Genomic DNA, 25445 nt, shown 5'->3' with positions numbered 1-25445 from the left:
GCCTGCCACGACTATTGTCAAAAATTTAGCATTATTGAAGCTGGTTGACCATTGGTGTTATATTATTATTGGCTAAAAATGCTGATTAATCCTTGTAGTCTTTTAAAAACCGGTCACTGAAATTAAATGAAATAACAAACCATATATATATTTTATACTAATTTATTTAATATCTTTAGGTATATACATCATCAAAATCACACAATCTGTACAATAAAGGTATGTAGACATTATCTAGTGATATATCTCTTATTTAAAATAAAAGATATAGTTTTATACATTAAAATTAATAACTATGTTATTTAGAATAATTAACAATTAGTAATTACGTTACATAGTTTTAAATATTGTATTGTGCAATAATTTTGTTTTATTTACATTTCAACAAGCGTGAGGGGCAAGCTTGGTTAATTTACACTAAGAAACTATAAAATCTCACTAATAGTAAACGAAGTATTCAATCAAGTATAACGGTTATCGATAACTATCAATTCGTTAAAAAACGTTATAACGTTAGATAGAATGAATGGAAGAGAACAATTAAAAGTTAGAAGGTATTTTGGCACATTCAGTACGCGGGTTAATAGTACAATACGTATGCGAAGCTCGCGGTATATGTAATTTGTTAAATTTATATGTAAATGTACACTAGATAATCTCCGGAGACTTATGCACTTACACACTGTGTAATATTTAAATTTAATGTAAATTTAGAACGATACGGCCGTTTCGGGTTATTCATGTGTTCGGTACATTTAAAGTGCGAATTTATCTTCGATGTGAGGTTTATTCATTTATATAAGACATGTTGTTGGACAAAAGATATTAGGACCTTTATTTAACATAGCCAACACGTTAGAAATTCTAGGTGTTTTAGAAATCACTTAAATAATTATGATACAACACAAGTATTTTTTGTGGATAAACATAGAACTGAAAATTACTTGTAAAAGTAATTGTATTTTTTAGAGTCTGTATTTTCGAAATCTCCTCAGCATATCAAAGTCTCCAAAAAATAATAAATAATTCACAATTCAGTATGTGGCAACCCTCGCGCCGCGCGTTGCTCTAAAGCACGAAGAGCTTGTTTTAAAAATCGAGTCCCGAGTATAAATTCTTACAACTACTGGTAATTTTGGATTAAAATCATCGATACAAATATAGAAATCTCACTCTCTGTCTTCACGCGAAGGATATTATGATGATATGTTTAATTATTATGTACTTATAGGTATAACATAATAGGTAGAATAATATTAGTTAACTAAGCATAATTTGTCAAAATCAGAAAATGTTTACCCGACTACGGAATAGCCAAGAAAAAAGGAATGTTTTAAACATGATGTAAGCTGGTTTATATTTCTATTATATTGTTTTTTCCACCCTAGCATCCATGCAACCAAGACTTTTTTAATGAGATGATCATGATTCACTCTTATGATTTTTTATTGAGTCGTTCATGATTTTATAGCCCCAGTCGTATAAGCTTGATTCTCTACTGACTTTTAAAAAGGAGGCTCTGTATGAAAAGCCGTCGTGGAATGTTAATACTCTGATGGAATCTACCATAGGAGATATAATAAATATTAATACTAAAAAATGTAAATAATGATATATTACATAATAATCACAGGATGAAAACTCTGAACTCCGAAATAACGGACAAACTAATTTACTCTCAGACCAAGCAAACTCTGCATGGCATTTGCAATGACATAATGTGGCGGTGTCATAATTAAAGTCAAATTTCTATGAAAATAATAATGCTTATTCATTATAAACATTATTATTTATGCCCTAATTATGCTTGGTGGCCTAGCAGTAAGAGCATGCGACTTGCAATCCGGAGGTCACGGGTTCAAACCCCGGCTCGTACCAATGAGTTTTTCGGAACTTATGTACCTACGAAATATGATTTGATATTTACCAGTCGCTTTTCGGTGAATTAAAACATCGTGAGGAAACCGGACTAATCCCAATAAGGGCCTAGTTTCCCCACTGGGTTGGAAGGTCAGATGGCAGTCGCTTTCGTAAAAACTAGAGCCTGCGTCAATTCTTGGGATTAGTTGTCAAGCGGACCCCAGGCTCCCATGAGCCGTGCATAACGCGAAATGCCGGGATAACGCAAGGAAGAAGAGGACTCTATGATATTATTGGCAGATAGTGCCAATATAAGCCTATGTCTAAACTGAAAACGTGACAAGTTTGGGCTACGCGTCAGTATCGGATTTCGGAGCTAACATCCCTAACTATCTATTGCTATCGAAAATGGATTGTTTCGGAAGGAATTATATTATAAGTGAAGATAATATTGGCAGGATTAGTCCGTGAACGCCATTGTGTTTAGGTAAATATGTAATTATAGCTGCCGGCCTAGCCAAGCGGACAATCGCTATCGCTTCGACAACGAAACGCTTTGTGTCTCTCTATCACGCTTCCATATTAGTGCGACAGTGACAGTTGCGTTTCGATCGCTACGGAGCGTAAGCGATTTGCACTTTGGCTACGCGGCCTGGTCAACCAAAAGTCAGTAAAAAAGGCGCGAAATTCAAATTTTCTATGGGACGATATCCCTTCGCGCCTACATTTTTCAAATTTGCCGCCTTTTTCTACTGTCAAGGTCTGGTTGACCAAGTTATACTTAAAATACTATTGTTTTTACTTTTCTTTAAAGAAAATCAATTTAATTTTCCAAACGTATTATTTTATTTGTATAATAAATAAATTGGTCGATAATTTATTAGGACCCACTCCATATGAGTGGGTCCTAATAAATTATCGACCAATTTATTATCATTATATCATTTCACTATATCATATTGTAAGTGCTTATGTAATTTTTCAATATGATGTAATTATACTTATAATGGATTGCAAAATTGTGTATGGTAATAATTTAATCGTTTAAAATCTCGAAAACCATTCGGTGTTAAAATTGACCATTATTACAATTTCGTTCGCGAACCAGGATTTAAACCAAAATTTAAAAAACTGGGCGGATTATTTTACAGTTCATACGAGTATAAAGAAGACTACTAGGTATTATCGATATAGCTTCTAGTCCGCTCCGGGGGCCTAGCTAAGGTGACAGTCGTTAATAGGAAACACCAATGGAAACTAAAACAATACGTGATTTATCACAATACATTCTTTCTATTCGTTTGGAGTTTGTCGATGTACGATTGTCATTTTGTCTAAGCCCCCTGACATACGAGTTTCGTCAAGAACTTGAAACATGTATATCACCCAACGCCGCGCTTTTATAGATGGATGACGTTTAAGTACGAAATATTTGCAAAACATCTGATATAGTCAGCTTGGCATGACAGCCTTTCTATGGTTATTTCAAATGGTCGCCTATGTAAATTTTCTTATACAAATCACAAGATTTTTTTTTACATACTCGTATTGTGTTTGCTCGTCACTACGTGAACATAAATTAATAAATTTATTTTGTAAATATATTAAGTACACATAAGTAATTAAATGGAGGTATTTAAAGAGTTAAATAACGCAGTTAAAGACCAATAACGGAAGACAAAATTTTATTCAGTAACTGAACCAATAGTTCCTTTTCTAAACTGATTAAAATATTAACCTGTTTCTATTTGATACGCATTAAAGAAAAACATCGTGAAACCTATCTATTTCTAGCATTCCTTCACTCTCAAATGCAGCTATGTCATTTTTTGACATATATGTATTTTCGTTTTGTATCGAATAGGCATGTCTTGTCATCAAACTATTTGTGGACTGAAAATTTATGGGATCTGGAGATGTGTATCAGTTGTAAAATCTATGAGAGTTTAATAAAAGAATCACACAACGAGATCGATATGTACCAAGACGACTACAGCAAGTAGAGGTTGCCGCCAGCAGTGGACGCTTCGAGTGCCTGTAACAAGAGAAAAAGCTTCAGTATTTAAGCAAATAGGTATTTGGAGGAAAAAAGTTCTATGCAACATATATTATTATATAGTACAATTGTATAATTAATTGTATGTGCCTCTATCTAGATTGACGAAATAAAAACTGCACTGATCTCTTGAACAACTATGGCAAATCTTTACAAATTTATTTCGTCGACTCATCATATAAATTACTAGGCAACATGTATAGTATTTAGTTAATGCTGTGTGAATTTCTATTACTAATAAATGATTTCTCTTTCAACTACTCTGTCATTAAAACAAAAAAAAGAATCATTGATACAATAACAATTCAGTCCAGTTTATAACTGAAGCAAGACGTGTAAGTGAAACACTACTTATCAGCTGATACATCTGTTAATGGAACGTATTTACGAAATTCCCTCAAATACGTTTAAACCCTCTCACCACAAACATGCCGAAGACAACTTAAATGCCCCGAAACTCCAACGTATGAACCTTTCTACCTTCACTTTAAAATTTTATGCCCTGACTACCCCAAAATCGGCAAGTACGTCTTCGAGTGATACCCGCAGATTAAAGATTCAGTGACTTCGCATACACACTTTGCCTTCATAAATATTCAGAGTAGACCTCCCACAATCAATTCTTACCGGTTTCCGGGGCAAAGGAAAAAGTGTTTGAACAGTCAAATAATACGATAGCTAGTGGAGCAACGAGCGTTTGAATAAATATCGAGGGATCTATCGAGGAAATTATATTTGATCGTGCGTTTATAAGTTTGTAGTTGGGGTGAGCCACCGCTTAGGGGTGATTTTAGGCTTCCGAACACGGTTGAGTTTCGGTATGTGGAAATGGCAACGCGTGTCTGGGAAGTTAAAAACGGGTGTGTAATGCTTAATATAATTATAAAAAAAACTATCATATATTTGTTATAACGCCATTTGATATATTATTATATGTTATAATGTAATTTATATTATACGTTTCCTTTGTTATATTGTGATTTCATCTAAACTGTCATTGATATAATGCCTATTGTAATATAATTTTTAATTAGTATAAATACATGTTTTATAATGACATTTGTTATAATATATTTTTGTATAACGTAATACTTCATACAATTTTATCAAATATAAATACATATATTGTATAACATTTTTTGTCATATATTCATTTAATGATAACGTAAAGTTTTACAAACTTTTTAAGTTTTTATTCTAGGAAGGTCGCAGTTCTAACCTAACCTAACCAATTTTTTCACGGTTTTCAATTCTGCGAGGGTCGCAGTTCAAACTTAACCTAAACCATTTTTTGCTAGGTATTTTATTCTACGGAGGGTCAAAGTTCTAACCTAACCTAACCCTCCTTTTGCTAGTTAGTTATTCGTTTGTGCGGAGTCGCAGTTCTAACCTAACCTAACCCATTTATGTCATGCAACTATTATGCCACACAAATAATTATGTGATATCACTTGTTATAACAAATAGTATGCTTTAGAGTATGTAATAATTATGGCAATGTATATTAGACGAAGTGTAAATATACCTTATGTCCATTATACCAATAATAACATGATGTATATCGTTAATTAGGTATTGCGGTAGTATGCCATTTTTACGTTATTCAAAATAACGATATATCAAACTATAATATATGAAAAGTAATTATAAAAAATGTAATGCACCCGTTAAAAACATTACCATTCGAAACGGCATTAGTGGAACTCGAGAGTAACTCGTTGCATTTTTTAGTTTTATAGATTGAGAGAAGAGAGAGTTCAGTAAGAAAAATTATAGAAGTTGTGAAAAAGAAAGCAAGGAACAGCGTTACCTAAATCGAGAGAAATAAAGAATTCAGAGTGTACCATTTCTAGTGCAGTATTGCAGCGCGATATTGCTGTCGACTGTATTGCTGCTGCAAATGTAAAAAAAAATGCGGGAATAGACTTTCACATTTGCGGCAGTAAGGCATGCGGCAGTAATGTCGCGCTGCAATACTGCGGCAGTAATACTACCGACTATATTATTCCAAGAAACTTCAAATAGGTAAGTTTCTCAAGAATTTTATACTAAAATTGTCATTTCATGCAGTCGGCAGCAATGTCAAAAAACCCGCTGTCAAAAATGGATTTTCATAATGCTACAACAGTAATGCTCGCGCAGTCTGAAACCGAACGGTACCTTTAGATAAACAAGTCAAGTGTCGAAGAACTATAAATAGGCACAACAAACAGATAAAATATGCCAGAAAAAGTCGACGTAACGGATCAAGATACCATTGAAGCCAAGATCCTTCCTCCAACATCTAAACATCGAACAACCTTATCTGCATCTCTATCGCTCTTGCATATTCGAGCGATAGAGGCAAATAAGGAAATTTCGTGTTTGCGGTAGGTCCTCAGACATAGATAGCTGTCATGCCTGTATCATATTCCTCTTTATTCACATGACAATTTTTACGCATATTTTTATGTTAGCTGAGCGCAGCCGAGTGGATATTGATACAGCAGCCGGAAGTCAAGCGGCTCTAAAAGAAATAAATACACACTTTGTTGGAAATCCATTGTATTTTGTTCTTTAGCTGTTTTTCAAATGTAGTTTACAGCCAAGAACAGGAACAAGCATTTTTCTTTGTTTTCATCATAATTACAATAGGTACTAACAATAAGTACCTACTTTACATTCCAATAATCGTATTTGATCAGATTATTAACTTGTTGTTGATTTTTTTTAGTTAAATTTTAATACAATTTGTCTGGTATGAAGAGTTCCTCATTCTGGGTGGAGTAAATATATAAAAACCCAAATCTTGACAAATATGTAATTTCCCGTTTAGATACTACGGTTTCGTAACTCAGTGGAAGATTTTTAGGACGTACAGAATATAACCTCTATCTATTTACCAAATTTTAACGAAATTTGTAAACGTAAAATCGATGCCAACATAAAATTATAGTACTTCTAAATAAGGCAAGTCTTCTTGCATTTACCTAATATAGGAATATATAGGTATATAAAATGATTTTAAAACTTCTTAAGCAAGACCCCGATTCAAATTTAACAATTCCTAAGTGTAAGTCCTGAGTGGACGCTCGGGGTGTTAAAACCGTATCAATAAGATATCTTTAATTTGTAATACATATAATGACTTGGCAATCGCACATAATGCTTTACTCTTACCGTACTCGTAAATATGTGTAATGCTCAAACTGCAATTAGCGCTAGCGTTATGTTCAATTAGAATTATTTTTAATAGGTGACGATGATCCTTTTGTCATTATGCAGCCGTGCGATGGCCAAGTCATTATACGTATTACAAATTAAAGATATCTTATTGATACGGTTTTAACACCCCCTGGCACTGATTAAAATAACCGACTTGGTTTCACATTACATCTCAAAACTTTTTTGTAGTAAAAGCGTTGCGAGACTGGCACCTTTTTATTACATGTAATGTTTTTGATGGGATGTAACTTTACTGCTAATGATGCAACGTAGCAAAGCTTAAACATAATACACGTTACACGTACTAGGAAATGACAGCCATCTCGCAGAACAAAGAAACAAAACCACTTCCGAATTCCCAGTAACATTTCCAACCGCATTCGAAATAAGACTGTAAGCCGTTGCGATAAGGTAAGTAATTGCAGTAACGGGCGAACGATACGTGCAATGCGCTTAAATGCATATAAGAATGCAACAAGGTTGTGCTCGGTAGGGACAATGCAGTTTTGCCAGGGGAATGTAATGATCCGATTCAGTGAGCTTGGGAAAAATGCAGGTTGGTTCATTTTTGAACATGTTTCGATTTATTATGAACTAGGTAGGTACCTTACCTAGTGCTTAAGTTAGACAATTTGGAGTTTAATATTCTAAAAAGTGAAAGTGAACGTCTTTGATGGTATGAAGGTCATAATCGCGGCAGTAATACGGCGGCGAACGTCATTCTTTTTATCCAGGAAATTGTCTATTGTTCAGAATAGATAAGACTGTTGTAACGGTCTATTTTGTAGAAATGTTGCATTATTTGCATTTTAAAAACGTAATTTGAGAATACCATTATGTGTTTGATTTAGATATCGACACCTTGACATTTAACGACTCTTTTAACAAAAGTTGTTTTAGATAGACATTGCAAGAAACTATTTTGCCGGAATTTTCTGAAAGGTTCCTGTGGCGACATATAAATAATGTTTCCTGATTCACTATAAAGAATTTTGAATTTTAAAACTTGGCCACAAGTGATATGAATTTGCTCATGTTACTTTACGCAAGAACTCCCGTAAATTCTTAAGATGATCCTGTAAATTCTTAAGATGAAACTTCCTACATTAATGCATCGAAAATCCACCGGTAAATTGCTCCGAGCAGAACCCCCGGCAGGCAACCCTAACACAATCCTATAATGTACTCCGCAAACCTTTACTTACCGCTTCTTTGTAACAACTCACTGCATTATTGAGCAGCCCGCTTGTGTCGCGGTTATAAATAAATACCTGCGCCTGCCCTGCGGAGGTGCGCTACGGATTATTATGGATTTTTAGCTTTATACGAGAGGAAAAACTTTAGAAACGATAGCGGAAAGAATGTCTTTATAAAACGGCCTGATGAAACAAATAATATAACAGTTAGACGGTTTCCCTGTCAGCGCGCGCGCGACGAGCGACGAGGCGGGCGGCGCGCTCAGTGCAAGAATTGCAGTCGGCGCGAGCACTCGAGCCTGAGGAAGGATCCCCGAAGGGCCCGAAACATGTCGCCAATAGCGACTAAAAATTCAAGTGAGTGAAACCGTTGTCGTCTAAGCAGTTAGACGGTTTGTTATGGTCGTTAATTATATAATCATACCTACTCTCGGAAAAGACGTCAGACAATCAAGAGTTTTTACCAAATATCGATTACCAATCGTCGGCACATATAGTCATTCAGTAGTCAGGAAAAGTTTGGAATCAAACTGTATGCAGCCATTCATGTACTCGTAACAGACAAGCGTAGCAATTTTATCAGAAAATAAGTTATTTCATTAGCCAATGCAAACGTGACGCAGACCGTGCAGCGAACTCCAAAAATCGAAGTTGCGATGACGCGTTCAGGGCTCGGAACCGGTATTTTTAAAGAACGAAGAATACCGGTATTTTTGTATGGAGCAAATACCGGTTTCCGACCCCTGGACGCGTCTCTATAGTTCTAACTATAGCAGCGGTACTCAACCTATAGCCCGCCGGGATTTTTTAGTTTAACCTGCCAGGTGATCCTGGTATAGATACATATAACTTTACCATCTGAACGTTACCTTTAAGAAAACTCATCTTACGGCCCGGGGCTACAAGACAAAACCGTCTTTGTGGCCCTCATAAAAAAAGGTTGAGTATGGCTGTTAGTTAGTATAGTCTTTATGGTGTAGTTAGATTGTCTGGAGCTTTTTAGCGATAAGACCGCCTGTTGTTTACCTCTATTGGTGTTGCTGGTTTTTTTGTATTAGTTTCTTCTATAAATTTCCTTACTTTAAAATTAATAATTGTTATGGTAGGTATGGTAAAAGGTATTATCAATAAGTTTTAAACTCATTTCTAACTTAAAAATATTAAGCTTAAATTTTATTACAAACAAGTTTTCGCAAAATTCGCTTATAACTTATTAATCTTATTATAAATGAGTATTTATCAATGTATAGACTGAGCAAGCTTACTTATTTCTCTATGACATTTTTAGGCTAGAAATGAGTGAACTACAACATAAAACAACAATGAATAAACAAAATATGAGTACCTGAGACGTGTAGCGGCGGCGCGCGGTACACGTGTTGCGCGTCGCGCTCGCGCTCGGGCGCGCGATCGAGCTGCGCGCGCACCACGCTCGGCCGCTCCGTGCCCTCGGTTCGTTGCCCGGCGCGCGTAACGTTCGCCCGGCGCGCTGCAACACGCCTTAGGTTAGGATTTGAGATGACTTTCTAAATACTTACCAATATTCAATTTTAATCAAATGTCGAGCCAAATATCAATCTAGATTGTACAAGATTGCATATCAAATATCTAAAGTGCGACCAATAACGCCGTCGCTGACTAAATTGCCAGATTTCTCATATTTGATCCTTAGGAAATGAAATGTAAAACCTAAAATGAAAGTTTTCCGGAAAGGCAAAAAAATAACATTTCAATGTATTTTTATTTCTATACACATATCATGCTTATAAGATTCTGATAAGCATCAGACTCCAAGAACTCAATGATATTTTAAAACTTTGGTCTCATTTTAATTATTACATATTTAATATTCTGATTTAATATTGTGATTCACACATACTGATCTACAAATGAAACTAAAAGCACCTACAATGATCTATAACAGCTGATGTAAGGACGCTCCTTAGCGCCACTTGCACCATCCCACTAACCCGGGCTTAACCGGTTACACCATTAACCCAGTGTCAAATTATAACCAGCCACCAGTTGGTTTGGTCATCATGGTTGGTCATCAATCATGGTAACTCCAGGTTTGACCGGTTAACCCCGGGTTAGTGGGATGGTGCAAGTGGCCCTTAGAGAGACAGGAAGTAGCATGCTTTTTTTATGATTACGTATACGCGCTGTGCGTGAGGGTGAGGCAATTGAAATGCTGACGTAACATAAGGCTCGTATAATTATTACAAGGTAGGAAAGAAGGAGGGAAGTCCGTCATCAACGTCACCACTAAACGTTGACAGAGACATTAACTGCAATCGACACCTCGTTGTTTCCCCGCCGACAGCTTTATGCAGCCGTAATCGCCCCCGAATGGAGTTATTCACAGTTCATAAACGATACTTTTGAAGACGTACCTGTATATTATATACGCGCTTTGCGTGAGGGTGAGGGTGGAATCACATCTGTCAGCATCGAGCCGCATTTTGTATATGAGAAATCGCTCGTTAGTATGAAGATGCGTACGCATCGGAAAGCTGAAAGCAGGCGTACGCATCTTCATATACAAAATGCGGCTCGATGCTGACAGATATGATTCCACCCTGAGGCAATTGAAATGCTGAACGTAACATAAGGCCTGTATAATTATTACAAGGTAGGAAAGAACGAGGGAAGTCCGTCATCAACGTCACCCTTAAACGTTGACTGAGACATTAACTGCAATCGACACCTCGTTGTTTCCTCGTTGACGGCTTTATGCAGCCGTAATCGCCCCCGAATGGAGTTATTCACAGTTCATAACGACACTTTGAAGACCCTCCACGGGGGTCGATCTCGAGTTGGAAACTTCGGCGGCCCGCGGAATTGAAAACTTGGACTTACTTTTATCTGAAGCAAGCAATAGGTCGTTGTAAAATATAAAAAGAACATTTTAAAAGAACGGGTAACTTTATTTATGAAAGGTTTAAATTTTGCTGATCAGCGAGCGTCAAGTTTATAGTAAAGCTATTATGGAAAGGCTTCTTTTATCAAGAAGATTGAGAGCGACATCGCCCGTTTCCCGCTGCTGCAACGCTGCAGCAGTAATGATGCATCATAAATGCTGCTGCCTCTCGCGTCGAATAGTGATCACTATGGCAGTTAATTTTTAAGAACCTAAGCAAATTAACTGACTTTTATTATAGAATATTAATTTTAAAACAAACAAAATGATCATGTTTGGAATTAATAATTGGACTCTCTGAAAATTCCCAGTGCTTAAAGTACACAAATTAAACGGGATATTAAAATACTCAATTTTAATGCAAACATAACTAAAAATATTGAATTATGATTTATCTCAATTAAAGCAAATCCGCGATTCAATTAGAACTGTATTTAAATTGCAACGAATGCATTACACGCAAGGATTACTGAATCTGATTTTGACTTGTCAAAACGTTAAAATCGACTTACCGCACCGCACATTTCAGCTTTGCGTTTAAATCCATGTTCAAATGCAATAATACAATAATTTCGTCGCTGTAATTTGAATATTAATTAATTTTAACATCATTCACCGTTTCCTGTGCGGATCGCAAATGTGTAAGTTATTAAACTTGTACCTGCTTTTAGTTATGAACCTGCCAAGTCTTATGGTAGTCAAATATAATGAATATCTAGTTATTTTGTTGTGTATGAGTTAAAACTATGCCCTAATCGTAAAAGTTTGGGTCAATCAAGTTTCCCAAAACTGTACTCATGCGCTCATCAGTGTACATTTTATTTTCATATCAGAAAGTTTTAATGAATTAATTAATATTATGCACATTTTTATCAGAAAACGCCTTACGGCGCCTGAATCTTTCGCTTGCTCGGGTATCAATATTAGCACGAGGGGTTAAACTACAACTTGTCAAACAAATAACTATTGCCATACTTGTCGATAAAATGCAATTTTCTCATTCGGTTTTGAAGAATGAAGAGAGCTTTTACGAGCTGCTACTCCGAAAAGAATATTGTATATAATAGTAGTTTTTCTGAGGAAGATAAATATTTTCATGTTATTTACATACCGTTTAGTTACGTGAAATGTTGTTAAGATTTACTGGACTAGATAGTTACCAGTCGCCTAAATATGACAATTTTGGCATAAAATTAGAACATTTCGAATATTCCTGACAGAGGTTATAATGAGGCTCGTGCGATCCTGTTTCATTATAATGAACCCATTACGTACATCGAATACGGAAAACGTGAAATGTCTTTTATCTACACACATCTCATAAACCCTATATGATGAGTTCAATAACCGCAAATTACTAGCAAAAAATAACTTTCTGGTAAAAAGATAAGCTCAAAGATTAATGGCTTTCATTATGTGGCAGCCACATAAACCACTATTTATAATAAACTAGCGACCCGCAACGGCTTCGCACGGGTTAACAAATTATACATAAACCTTCCTATTGAATCATTCAACCTATTAAAAAAACCGCATCAAAATCCTTTGCGTAGTTTTAAGATCTAAGCATACATAGGGACAGACAGACAGCGGGAAGCGACTTTGTTTTATACTATGTAGTGATGACATTACAGAGATTTCGTTTTCTATGACCGGCGACCGGTGATCACGTGGTGCTTTCTATAGAAAACGAAGTGGCAGATGCCTCGGCACGGACTCGGACCGTTAATAAATATTTTTGTTATAATTAATATGGATTCCCGCCAAATTACCCCTGATTATTCAGCAATTCGAACTCTGTCGTGAAGTCGTTTTTTAAATAATATTATTTAACGGCTTACGGTTGTTATGCTCGATCCAGAATATGCATAAAGCTTATGTTAATGAATGTTTTATAATACTCACGTTCTTTGTTCGCGTTGCTCTTCATTTCCGTCGCTTTGGGCGACGTGGAGGGCATCGGGATTTCTGTGGCAGAAATGAATAATGACTTTTTAAAATTCTGTGTATATTTTTGTGCAACAGGTACATAATAATTAGGGTCCTTAAAATTCACAGGACGAAGTTAAAACCGAGACGAAGTTGAGTTTTGTAAAGTTAAATAACACCACGGCTCGGAACCGGTTTATAAAATACCGGTATTTATTTAACCTTTATTGCACAATACGAGAAAGTACAAACGGCGGACTTAATGCCATAAGGCATTCTTTACCAGTCAACCATTGGACCAAACAGAAACTTACAATTGGTGCGGAAAAGAAAATCAGTACAGAGAGATAAAAGTCACTATCTATTAAATACTACTTACTACTTATTATCAATATATATATATATATAAATACATAGTATTTACCATACCAAAATACATAGTTTCGGTTTTCCTCCGAACTTTCATAATAACGCGAACGTTTTAAGAACTTTATTGTAATCTAAATAACCCGATTTATTCAACGAGCGACGAGACGCCAAAAGGTCAGCTGGTTGTGTGCCACGTAAACATAACACCGACATAGGAAAATACCGGTTTGTATTGTTCTAAACCGGTTAATTTGGTAAGAACTCTTTGTAAACGCTCGTCTAAAAACCGGTTTAAAAATAACGGAAACCTATATTAAATGGTTATAACGGTTTGGAAATTTAACCGGTTTCCGAGCGTTTGATATCATGGCGTTCATTTTATTGAGAAACAGAAGTACCGCAGTAGAAATAAAAGACAGATAGACAAATAGAGTCGGTCCAAGCTTACTCTGAATGCCATGACAAAGTTTGTTAATGTCATCAACTCATCATTAATATCAAATTTCTATGAAATTATGACGTCTTATTGTCATTCTCTTATTTTGTTCTGTTTGTTTTGTTTGTTCTGTTTCGATTTGGATGTGATTCGTCATGTGTAAATAATTATGACAAAATAATATATCGTAAGATAAATTTTACCACAAAGGCAATTAAACAGCATAAATTGAAGCTAAGTAATTGAAACAAACTACAGAAAATCTTAATTAAACTACAGAAAATATTAATTACCCGTTCATTTTTGATTTACCAAATAACTCACTGCAAATAATTTCGTAACCTTACTACGCTTACTTTAATTAAATTATAGTTATTTAGGATTAAGTTCTTCGTAAGTAAAATTAATTGGCAACAAATTACCAGTATACAAATTATATTTCCAAGTCGGAACTTATAATTAAAGGCTTCGCTGCAGGGATCGGATACCGGTATTTTTTGTATGGGAACGGAAACGGTATTTTTTCGTTCTTTGCTAATTACTTCATTTCTAATTGGGCAATCTAATAATACGAAGTCGTAACCTAAAAACACAAATGAGTCCTACATTTCGAGTATAAAATAATTCGAAAAATATGGTTATTTCTAAGTTTTTGCAAAAAACCGGGTCCGATCCCTGCTTCGCTGAATTAATAAGATCCGTACTCTATGTTTAGTGTACCTTTAACTATATCGATTTTGTAAAATTAAACTTAAAGTCGCATTGATTCAGTACCTAAGTACGTAGCAATCCAAAGTTAGCTTTATTTTTATACATACTTCCAAAAATACAAGAACGCAGACTTCAGATTCGTATCACACATCCCCGCGCCCGCGCGCGCAAGCAGCGTTTCAAATCGCTCCGTTAAAATAATTTATTTTACCAGTCTAAAATGTGCATTGCCAATTAAAAGTTATACCAAAATACTCGTAAAGATATAGTGATTAAGTTAAAGTTAGTGTGGTTTAAAATCTATGTAATATAAAACAAAATAACACAAAAATCTATACCGTTCTTAGTGAAACGCGTAAGCGGCTTCTAAATCTGCCGGACTTAAGACGTTTTGGGCGCGAAGACGTGAACCGCCGTTGCCCAAGGAATTCGAGTGTTTTTCCTAGAATTTGTGACCTTAGCAACCAAAACAAGCAAACGATGGCTAACAGATGCGCGAAATGTACTAAAAACATTACAAAGAAAGCGCCTGGCGCGCAATGTAGCAAATGTAGTAAATGGCTACATGCTAATGGATCATGCGCCTCGCTGACCACAGAGCAGCTTAACGTACTGTTGTCCACTGACTCAATAGCCTGGACATGCCAGACCTGTTCGACCCCCTCCAGAAAACTAAAACGTACCTCGACCACATTGCCAGGCCCGGAAGATGACGATACGGATTCGGAGTTCACGAGCCAAGATAACGTTCTGTTATACGAAATAAGAAACGAAGTACGTGAAATGAGAAAATCCGTCCGCGACATCATAAGAGAAGAACTCCAGTATTATTCTGACAAAATAGATGATTATGAAGTAAAAATGAAGGATTACGAAACTAGAGTAAAACTGATGGAAAACCAACTTCAGAATGTTCACAACACTTACAAAAACTTAGTACTCAAAAACGAAGTCCTTGAGCAAAAGATATATAAAATAGAGCAGGCTCATATTCACAACGAAATTGAAATATGCGGCATCGCTGAAGAGAAGGATGAGGACTTAAAACCAATAGTGAGCAAAATAGGACACATACTTCAACAAAAGTCGGATGACATCATAAAAGTATATAGAAAAAAGAAACCTGCCCGCCCAGGTGTAGCGCAGGCGGCACGCACTAATAATGATGCGCCGATCAAAGTAACCCTCAGAGAGGGCTGTCGTGCTTCATGGATTGAAGCCTCGAAAACTGCAAACATAAAGGCCAATGATATAGACGTGCGAGCCACGAGCGGCGCCGGCTCTAAAATATATGTACGTGCTGCACTGACCCCTGCTACGGCATATCTACTTTGGAAAGCAAAGACTGAACTGCGAGACAAAAACATATTCAAATTTGTTTGGAGCCGTGACGGCGTGATAATGGCACGCGCTGATGAAAACACGAAGAAAATCTTCTATATTCGTTCTGAGACTGACATCGAAGCACTTAAAACTAAGCAAAATACAAACTAAATACCAACATCTTAAATAAAATATTATACTCAATAATGGATAATTCGAATAACGGAATAATACAAAGCACACATAATACATGGACAGAATTTGTTAATGGACTAACTTGTTCAAACAAGCTTATTTTATTTCATACAAACATCAGATCACTAATTAAAAACCATACTCAATTAGAAAAAATTATTATCTCATGTCCCGTAACCATCCATCTCATTGTAGTGACTGAAGTAAACATAAAAGACCAGATTAAAAATTTGTATAATATAGAAAACTACTCAATGAATACTGAATTAAGAAATAATAGGAGAGGAGGTGGAATTATTGTTTACAGCCACAAAAGTGTTACCTTGCTGCAAGATACAACTAAGGTAAAAAGCTTTGAATGTCTACTTGGTGAAGTGTTAATGCCCAGTGGTTATAAAACATACCTGTGTGCAATATACCGTCCACCCAATCTTAATGTAAGTGATTTTATCGGTGAACTTAAGCAACTTTTGTCTAAATACCCGTCTAGCGCCAATTTTTTAATTTGTGGTGACATAAACTTAGATATAAAAATTCTAAACTCTGTTTCAAGTTCTTATCTCAATATGTTGGCGGAACTGGGTTTTGCTTGTTGTATATCAAATTACACTAGAATCGAGACTACAAATAGAGGTACATCCAAATCATGTATCGACCATATTTTTATTCGTGATTTCGCTGATAGAGCAGATAACAACCAAATGCATTCTATAGAGACCACAGTAGTACGAGACCCTCTGGCTGATCACTTTATTAGCGGTATTGCTATCTCGGGCACGACAACAGGTAAAACCCTAGTGTACAATAAAATTGATAACCGTTTAGTGAGACAGGAACTTGCCAAAGTTGACTGGACTCCAGTTTTTAACATACAAAATCCCAATGACATATATGAATACATAGCTAGTAAATTTAATATGATATATGAATCATGCACTATAGAGAGACCCATTGTAAACAGAACTGTAAATAATTGTAACTGGTTATCTGATAAGCTAATAGAAATGTCCCGTGCCAAAAATAGACTATTACAAATACACCTTAAGGATACAACCAATAAACAAAATGAACTAATATATAAGAGATACAGAAATAAAACAAATAGACTTATGAGTAAAGCTAGAAATAACTATACAAAAAAAGAAATATGTGATAATTATAAAAACTCGAAAAAAATGTGGGAAATAATTAACAAGTTAACAGGCAAATTAGTCAAAGCTGTTGACGACATGTTAATCAAGTCATTTAAAATGAAAGCGAAAGATCTTTCTAACAAATTTGCTCGCGACTTTGAAAGCAATGTAGAAAATGTACTGAGCTCATGTGGTATGTCGTTACTTGATAAGAGTACATATACTAATACCCCTAAGGTAACTTTAAAAATTAACAAGATTAATGAACATGCAATGAATAAAATTATTAGTAACATTAATGAAAATAAAAGTGCAGGATTTGATAAATTAAGAGCAGGAGATGTAAAATTTATTACTAAAGAGATAACGCCAGTGCTTACACATCTAACAAACCAGTGCATATGCTATTCTACATATCCAGATAAATTAAAAGTCGGACTAATCCGACCCATACACAAAAAAGGAAGCTATACCGACACTAATAATTACAGACCTATAACAATACTCTCCATCGTAGATAAAATAATTGAAAAATACATAGGAAAAAAAGTTAACGACTTCTTATCAAGTAACAACATAATTCATGAGCGTCAATTCGGCTTTCAAAAAGGCAAAAGTACAACACAATTATTGGCACAATTTACTGATGAGATAAATAGACACCTTAGTGACAGGAAACATGTAATAATAGTACTAATTGATTTCAGCAAAGCATTTGATACCCTGAATCATCAAATTCTCTACGAAAAGTTCCAGCAAAATGGTATACAGGGGCCAACACTAAAATGGTTTAAAAACTATCACATAGAAAGATACAACACTGTTAGTATAGCAGGAGAGCAAAGCGAACTACTACAATCCTCTCATGGGACAGCACAAGGATCCATATTAGGGCCTACTGAATATCTAATATATGTAAATGATATGTGTAACATATTCCGATCTGCCTCTGTATACCAATTCGCTGACGACACTTGCCTAATAACAGCAAACACTAACATAAAGATCGCAGAGTGTCAAATGCAAAGCGAATTTGATAAATTATGTAAATGGGCACATGACGTAGGGCTATCCCTTAACTATAACAAAACTAAAATAATGTATATCCACTCACCGTATATTAAGATTAGCACAACTCCTAGAATAATAGCCCACGAACACTTGTGTATGCACTCTCGTTTATCAAGCTGCAATTGTGAGTCGTTAGAGGTAGTTGAAAACCATACTTACCTTGGTTTAAAAATTGACAGCAAATTCAACTGGGGGCCTCACGTTGACCATGTGTGTAATAAACTTAGGGCAATACTTAGCAATTTAAGCATACTCAAACACAAAATGCCATACAACACACTCCGCTTGCTATATATGGCCCTAGCAGATTCGGTAATTAACTACGGAATATCTAGCTACGGACGAACATACAACACATACCTACACAGAATTTATAATATACAAATAAGAATACTAAAAACCATAGTTCCATTAAAAATAAAGCAAAAATATAAGAATAACTATGATAAACTATTTCAATATTGTAGAGTACTTAGCATATTTAATAAAGTAAAACTGGCTATGATTCTTGAATACAAAGACTTATTAGGAAAGCTGGATAGATACAATAGACCGGCCAACCTCCGGCGATTACCCAATGAACCTCAGTTTAAAGTCCCTAAAACAAATAATGAATATGGCAATAGAGTCTGGAATGCATACTTACCTACTATTCTAAACAACTTTCCTAATAGAGTATTACTAGATATAAGTAATAAACCTAATAAGATTAAATATATAATAAAAAAAGAACTGAATTCCATAGTACAAGAATAATTAATAAATAAGTAAGCACATAGATATAATACATATACACATAAACATATATAAATACATAATTATAATAAATATTATTAGAACTTAAGACTAGGGAATAAGTCCCCGCTCTACCTAGTTAATAAAATCTTAAATATTAAAGATTGTAACTAGGTTTTAGAAATTGTAATTCTATTATTATTTGAAATAAACAGATTTAATAATAAAATAAAATAAACTTATTCTGTTAAGGTGCAAAATTCAGGTCATTTTCTGAACTTTCGAATCGATGAAGTTACTAAAGAAGGGAAGATTGCTATTCATCATATTTTTTGGCAACAGTATTATAATCTACAAAAAGGCCAACGATTTTCACAAACTCTACTGGCTGAACTAAACGCACTGGACCTTATTTTTTTAACACGCTCACTACGGTACGGTCCTCAAACAATGAAATATTATCGGATCGAGAACTAGCATTGGTCGTTACAACGCATTTTTTCAGTTTTAGTGCATCAAAAGAATTCTTCAACATATTTTATGATTAAGTTACAAATTACTATGCTTACCATATAGCCTGATCGAGCCCTCAGTCTCTCCCAGCGAGTTTTTCGAGATACACCGGTAGTTTCCAAAATCACCGAGCTGCAAGTTCCGCACTGTCAGCTTCATATGCGCTCTGTAACAATAAGATATTTCAACTTTAACTAGGCAAACAATTACTTTATTTTATTACATTTTATATAACATCGATGGTATATGGTATATATAAAGTGTCATTCTATAGAACTTGCTAACCATGCAAACAAAGGTCACTTGTAAATTCATCATTCAGAGACAATTTGAATATGGCGGTTTGTTTACATAGTTAGCAAGTTCCATAGAATGACACTTTATTTTTTAATCGAGAGAGTACCTACTGCGGCTACTAACGTCACTCGTTTTATCACGGATATTGATAGTGACAGCGCCCGCAGTAGTAATATAGCAACATAAACTGCAGTTGCCATCCGAACGTCACCTTACCTGTACCTATGGGCTAACAAACTTAAAATACCCACGGAGCAGTACTGAAGGGTACAGATAGTGACTATGGCTACTTCCATTCCTTGCATTGAAAGTAAATCGTAAAAAATGCATCAACACCTACGTGATATGAAACTTCGCCTTTTGTAGCTGATTTTTGTTCAGGTACACAAAGTGAATTGTGGTTGAATGTTCTCTATGAATTCAATCACCCAGATTAATCATAAAATAATATACTAAGTGAAGCAAGAAAACATGACTAAGCTATTTTTCCCTTAAACCATAGAGAAATATAGTAAGACAAAAGTGCTCACTCCATACATCAGTTTTGGTACCAAAAAGACTATTAATTTCAGTGTCTACATCTAGCATCGAGTAGCGGAACTATCAGTACTGATACTTGACAATAGATGTAGTACCGACCGGAAAGTCTTATGTCGTTGAGCATCTATGTATTTTTTATCTATGCGTAAACTAATAAATATTGATAGAAAATTTACAGAAGTATTAACAAATGCCACACGACAATTTTATTCTGCTTTTCCTCAAATAATAAAATTTTAATTTAAAAAATAAATTGACTCAGTTTTAAAATCTACCTATTCCCTACCTATATCTATACCTATACCTGTATACCTATTATTATTTAACGGCTTCTTTGTAAAATAATGCGAAGTAGCTACAATGTATATGAGTCTTTAAAGCATCACCCATTTACCATATAGGTACCTATAGCTAGTGCCCCAGCCATCTCGTACTTAAATTAGTTAGCATAGCAAAATTAGTTAACTTTAACCGCACTTACTCATAATTTTAATTAAACGTGTTTGCGGAGCGGAAGGGTTATTACTCAGTTGATGGAAGTTTTTCGAGCCGTGTCAGAAGCAGGTTCGCTGAAGGCTGGTTTAGCCAGATGTATAACCTCCTAAGTCCCTGCGTACAAATGTTTGTACCTATTCCAAAAAATATTTTGAACTTTCATTGAGTAACTAAGGGTTCCAAATTCAAAAACAAAACAAAAATAAATATAGCTAATGTTTTACACTAAAAGAGAAGTAAGATGTATAAACAACTGTATTGAAAAAAAATTTGAGTATCTATATACTCAAAGTCGAAGATTTTACGTTATCACATCTCCTTAGGCTATCCTAAGGAGATGTGATAACGTAAAATCTTCGAAAAAATTTTTTCCCCACTTTAAGCGGGGGGCGAGGTAAACACCTACAGCACACCACCAAAAGATAAGTAACTCAACAGACACAGATTTTGCTGTCCCGACAAACGCACACTACAAAAATATTCAACACATCAAAAATAATGACACAGACAGAGTTTTCACATAACTATGCAGCATACATACGAACATGATAGTGATGGGTCATATCTGAAGAATTACGAGTCAAATCAGTTTGACGAATGAACTGAATTGTCTTATACTATTTATTATAAAATTGTAAAAGTCAAAATTCTGTATATTGAAGATATTAGGTAGCCAATAAAATGATTGTTTGTATGTATGACTGTCTGTATTTATGTGTCTTTGTGTCTTAGCCCGCACGCACAGCTAAACTGTGGAATGAACTGTCGCCCGCGGGTTTTCCGGGCTGATACATAGGTAAAGAATGTCGAGACCCCTTTTAGCACCACGCTGTATGACTTAATAATTGACCGTTAATGTAAAATGTAATTTATTTTGTGTTAAATAAAATGTATATATATATATATATATATATCTCTCTCTCTCTCTCTAAATTATGTGACAGCCAATTCTAATACGAATGTAATCGGAAACGTAATGTTAAGGAGCTTAGAATGCAATTGTCGGAAGCACTAAGCGCTACCGACTGAACTGACTGGAAGGATTAGGCTTTAATCCGCTGAGCTGCTTACTGCGTGTACTTGGGACAGTTGAGAACTTGTCCAGGATTCCGTTTAGTGTTTACTCAAACATAGGGCCACTTGCACCAATCACTAACCCGGGGTTAACCGGCTAAACCTGGAGTTACCATGGTTACCAGTACAATGTGGCACTGAGTTAACGGTTTAACCGCTTAACCCTGGGTTAGTGGGATGGTGCAAGTGGGCCTTAATGAAGCAACTTTAGTGGCAATTGCAATTAAATAAAAAATACCCTCTTACTTTTCTTCTTGCGCCATTTTTGTTACATCTCTGTTTAGCCCTATGGTTGACTGGTAAATAATGACTTTAGGCATTAAGTCTATTATTTTGTATTTTGTGCAATAAAGTTTAAATAAATACATAAATATTTACAAAGCAAAGAGTTATTCATAGTAGAAGAGGTATAATATCTTAGAAAAATTGTGTCTCGAATTTGACACCTAAAGTTGATGTCGCTGTACAGTATCATACATTTTACAGTCAAAACTTGACATTGGACAATTCAGTCATCACAAGAATGGTGCCATAGGATCATCTATTTTGGATGTGTACCTCGGAGGACGGTTTTAAACGAAACACCCTGTCTACATTTTTAACTCTTTGATACAAAGTGATATTTTTATCCCAAGTGAATATTCGAATCGTTATAACGCTATGAAATCTACATATCTTTTTATATGTATCATAAATTTAAATCCGACCTCAACGAGTCAATTCACTCTTTGAATCGTATTAAGAATCAATTTAATCCGTTTAGTTAATTGGCCCCGTATATATGGCCAGGAAATCTGCGGTAACCGGCTCAAATTGATAGGTTTAATGAAATAAAGTGTGCGGAAGATAGTGGCGAGAATTTGGCGTGGGTTTTAAAGCAGTACTTTTCAAGTGAGTTTGGAAACTTTCGTGGCAAATGGTGTCACTTTTAAGTGGACTGTGAACATTCAATTTAGAATAAGAAATACGGTACTGTAAAGTGCTTGCACTTTGAATTGTCATTGTTAAACAAAAATGTTGAGCAGACACTATAACTTGGATCGACATTACGAATAATGAAATTCCTACTTTCAGTAATGATATTACCCCTTATTATTATCTTTATTTATTTGAACTCTTAGGCTAGGTTATTTTATAATATGGATATAAAAATAAAATACAAAAACACTTACAAAAACAATACAAAATACGTATAAACATATTATAAAAAACCTAACCTAGGGTGCCGCCCCTTATTATTATTACTAGGCACGGAAAGTTTTATTTATTATTATTTTCCTACCCGTTTGTTGTAGAGTACGTTTCTAAGAACCAAAATCTAAGTCTTAAGTTTATTGCACAATTTAACAAAATAAAGTAAAAGTTAGGTATAAAATAAAATGTTTTTCAACGTAAGTTGGCTCTGAGCTTGCCTGATAGGCAGCGGGACAGCATTCCACAGACGAATTGCTTCTTAACATAGACTTAATATTTCCAGACCTCAAATAGTTCCACAATTTAACTAGAACTATTTTGAAACGATTCCAGACTCGAGATCGGTTTATTAAAATGTATCTTATCTCCAGTCTTTGATTGACCTAACCCAATAAAATTGAGTGTTACTTAAATTATTTTATATTATTTGAAGACGCCAGACATTTGTTAAGTATTCCTTACATTTGCTGTTACTAAGCAAGCGTTGACTTAGATTTGACTTTTGATAACTTGACTAATGAATTTTGGCATTATAATGTTTACCTAGAAAATAAATACAGTTACCTACTTAATTAAATTTCTAGGTACATTAATAAGTAGATACCTACTTATTTTTAGCTTGTTTTAATTATACATGAGTTTAGAAATAAAGCCAATTATACTTAAGTTGAAGGAGAAATAAGCATCACAGTTATTTCAAACTTTCGCAAAAATCGAAAAGTGTAGGCGATTTTCATAAAGTTTATTTGTCTGTATTTCGCTTCTTCATTTTTTTTTATTTGCAACCTGTAAAAGTTATCTGTGGGTATAGATAACAGTTTTTTGATAAGCAACCACGTCACTCTTATTCAATCATGTAGGTACTCGTACCACATGCGTACATGTCAATGTTCAAATAAATTCATAAACCATATTCTAGCCTCCTAACGTCCTAACCTATCCTCTGTCAATAATTATGCAAATTACCGGTAAGGGTATACGAACCACTACGAAAACGAATACGTTGATGAAATTTGGACACGTGTTTAGACTTGTATAGGTACATACCTATAAGAGTTCTCCTCAGTATTGATGGCGTACTTCTTCGTTGGCAACACCATGACGTTGTCGTAGACCCAGTAAGAGATGGCGCGCGGGTGCGCCTCAGTGTGGCAGTCCACGGTGACATCCGTGCCCGCGGGCGCGCCCACCAGCTGATTGGGCACCCAGATCATGGGCGAAACTGCGGGCAAAAACAATAAACATATTATTAATTCCCATGCCTCTACAAAATGTTTTTTGTCAAAAACTGTACTTTTCATTCAACAGGCAACTAAAACTCATCGAGTCAATTCTAACATACCCAACACACAATCGAGTTGCTTTGTTTTATCACAGAAAACAGCCTATGGCCAGTTAGTATGGCCACCTCCTGTGTCCATAATCATAAGTACGATGGTACAATAATATTCAATTGTCAAATTATTTCAAAATGTCAAAAGGTTATAGGCATTAAATCAACTTCATGTTCGTTATTTTGATTTCTCTGATCGCCATCTTCCTTTTTCAGTTTAAAAGAGGGTAAGTAATAAAATGTAACCATCGATGTTAAACAGAGTTTGCGCATTTAAAATTTAAGAATCTATTATGAGTAAACTTTTTCATACACTTTTCGTTGGGTAGTTGCACAAATCTCTGTTTTGACATTTTGCTGGGACATCAGTTAGCCGCGACCGTGACCAGTGAAACCTGTGTCGAACGTCGGTAAATAAAGGTAAAATAAATTTCGCGATAGACGGGCCGTCTAAAAATGTGAGATAATATCATGAGTGTCTTAAAATCTTATACATAAAGTCCTGAGTATGATAAGTTACTTAAAATGTGATTTAGAGTATCCTATGCGGATGATCCCTGTATCATCCAAAGCATAAACAACAAAGAAACGCTCTCAAAGACGTTATTAATGCCTGCTTATTGTTTATTATTATTACAAAGTTCTCGAAAGTAGCTTGTTTTGGAGAACATGAAACAGGAGTTACTTTTGTTATGTGTTTGATGAAAATGTTACAAAATATTGAGCTAAAAATAAAACATCAAATGGCACGTTCTTCAACGTATCTTTTGGTTATAGAGAAAATAATGTTGCCAAAATGTTATACAGCCCTAGTAGCACGGTCGCATTTTTATCATTTATCACCATGCCTGTCACGTTCTA

At 35.1% G+C, this 25445-nt stretch overlaps 1 protein-coding gene across 1 annotated transcript in view; it reads right to left on the bottom strand.

Annotated features, from left to right (window-relative positions):
• Nucleotides 1–3802: 3802 nt before the first annotated feature.
• The window catches only part of LOC134650137 (lachesin-like), a 113242-nt gene continuing 91599 nt past the window's right edge, over nucleotides 3803–25445 (bottom strand). The window contains exons 7-11 of the mRNA XM_063504984.1: nucleotides 24299–24473; nucleotides 19708–19817; nucleotides 13142–13204; nucleotides 9662–9805; nucleotides 3803–3895 (exon numbers count right to left, since the gene is read on the bottom strand). Of these exons, the coding sequence (XP_063361054.1) occupies nucleotides 3819–3895; nucleotides 9662–9805; nucleotides 13142–13204; nucleotides 19708–19817; nucleotides 24299–24473 (569 nt within the window). The 3' untranslated portion in view covers nucleotides 3803–3818. The remainder of the gene's footprint in view (nucleotides 3896–9661; nucleotides 9806–13141; nucleotides 13205–19707; nucleotides 19818–24298; nucleotides 24474–25445) is intronic.

Source organism: Cydia amplana, chromosome 8 (assembly GCF_948474715.1).
Source record: "Cydia amplana chromosome 8, ilCydAmpl1.1, whole genome shotgun sequence".
In the NCBI taxonomy this organism is placed as follows: domain Eukaryota; kingdom Metazoa; phylum Arthropoda; class Insecta; order Lepidoptera; family Tortricidae; genus Cydia; species Cydia amplana.
Note: the sequence above shows the minus strand (reverse complement) of the source record. Positions and strands in the feature narration are given on the sequence as shown.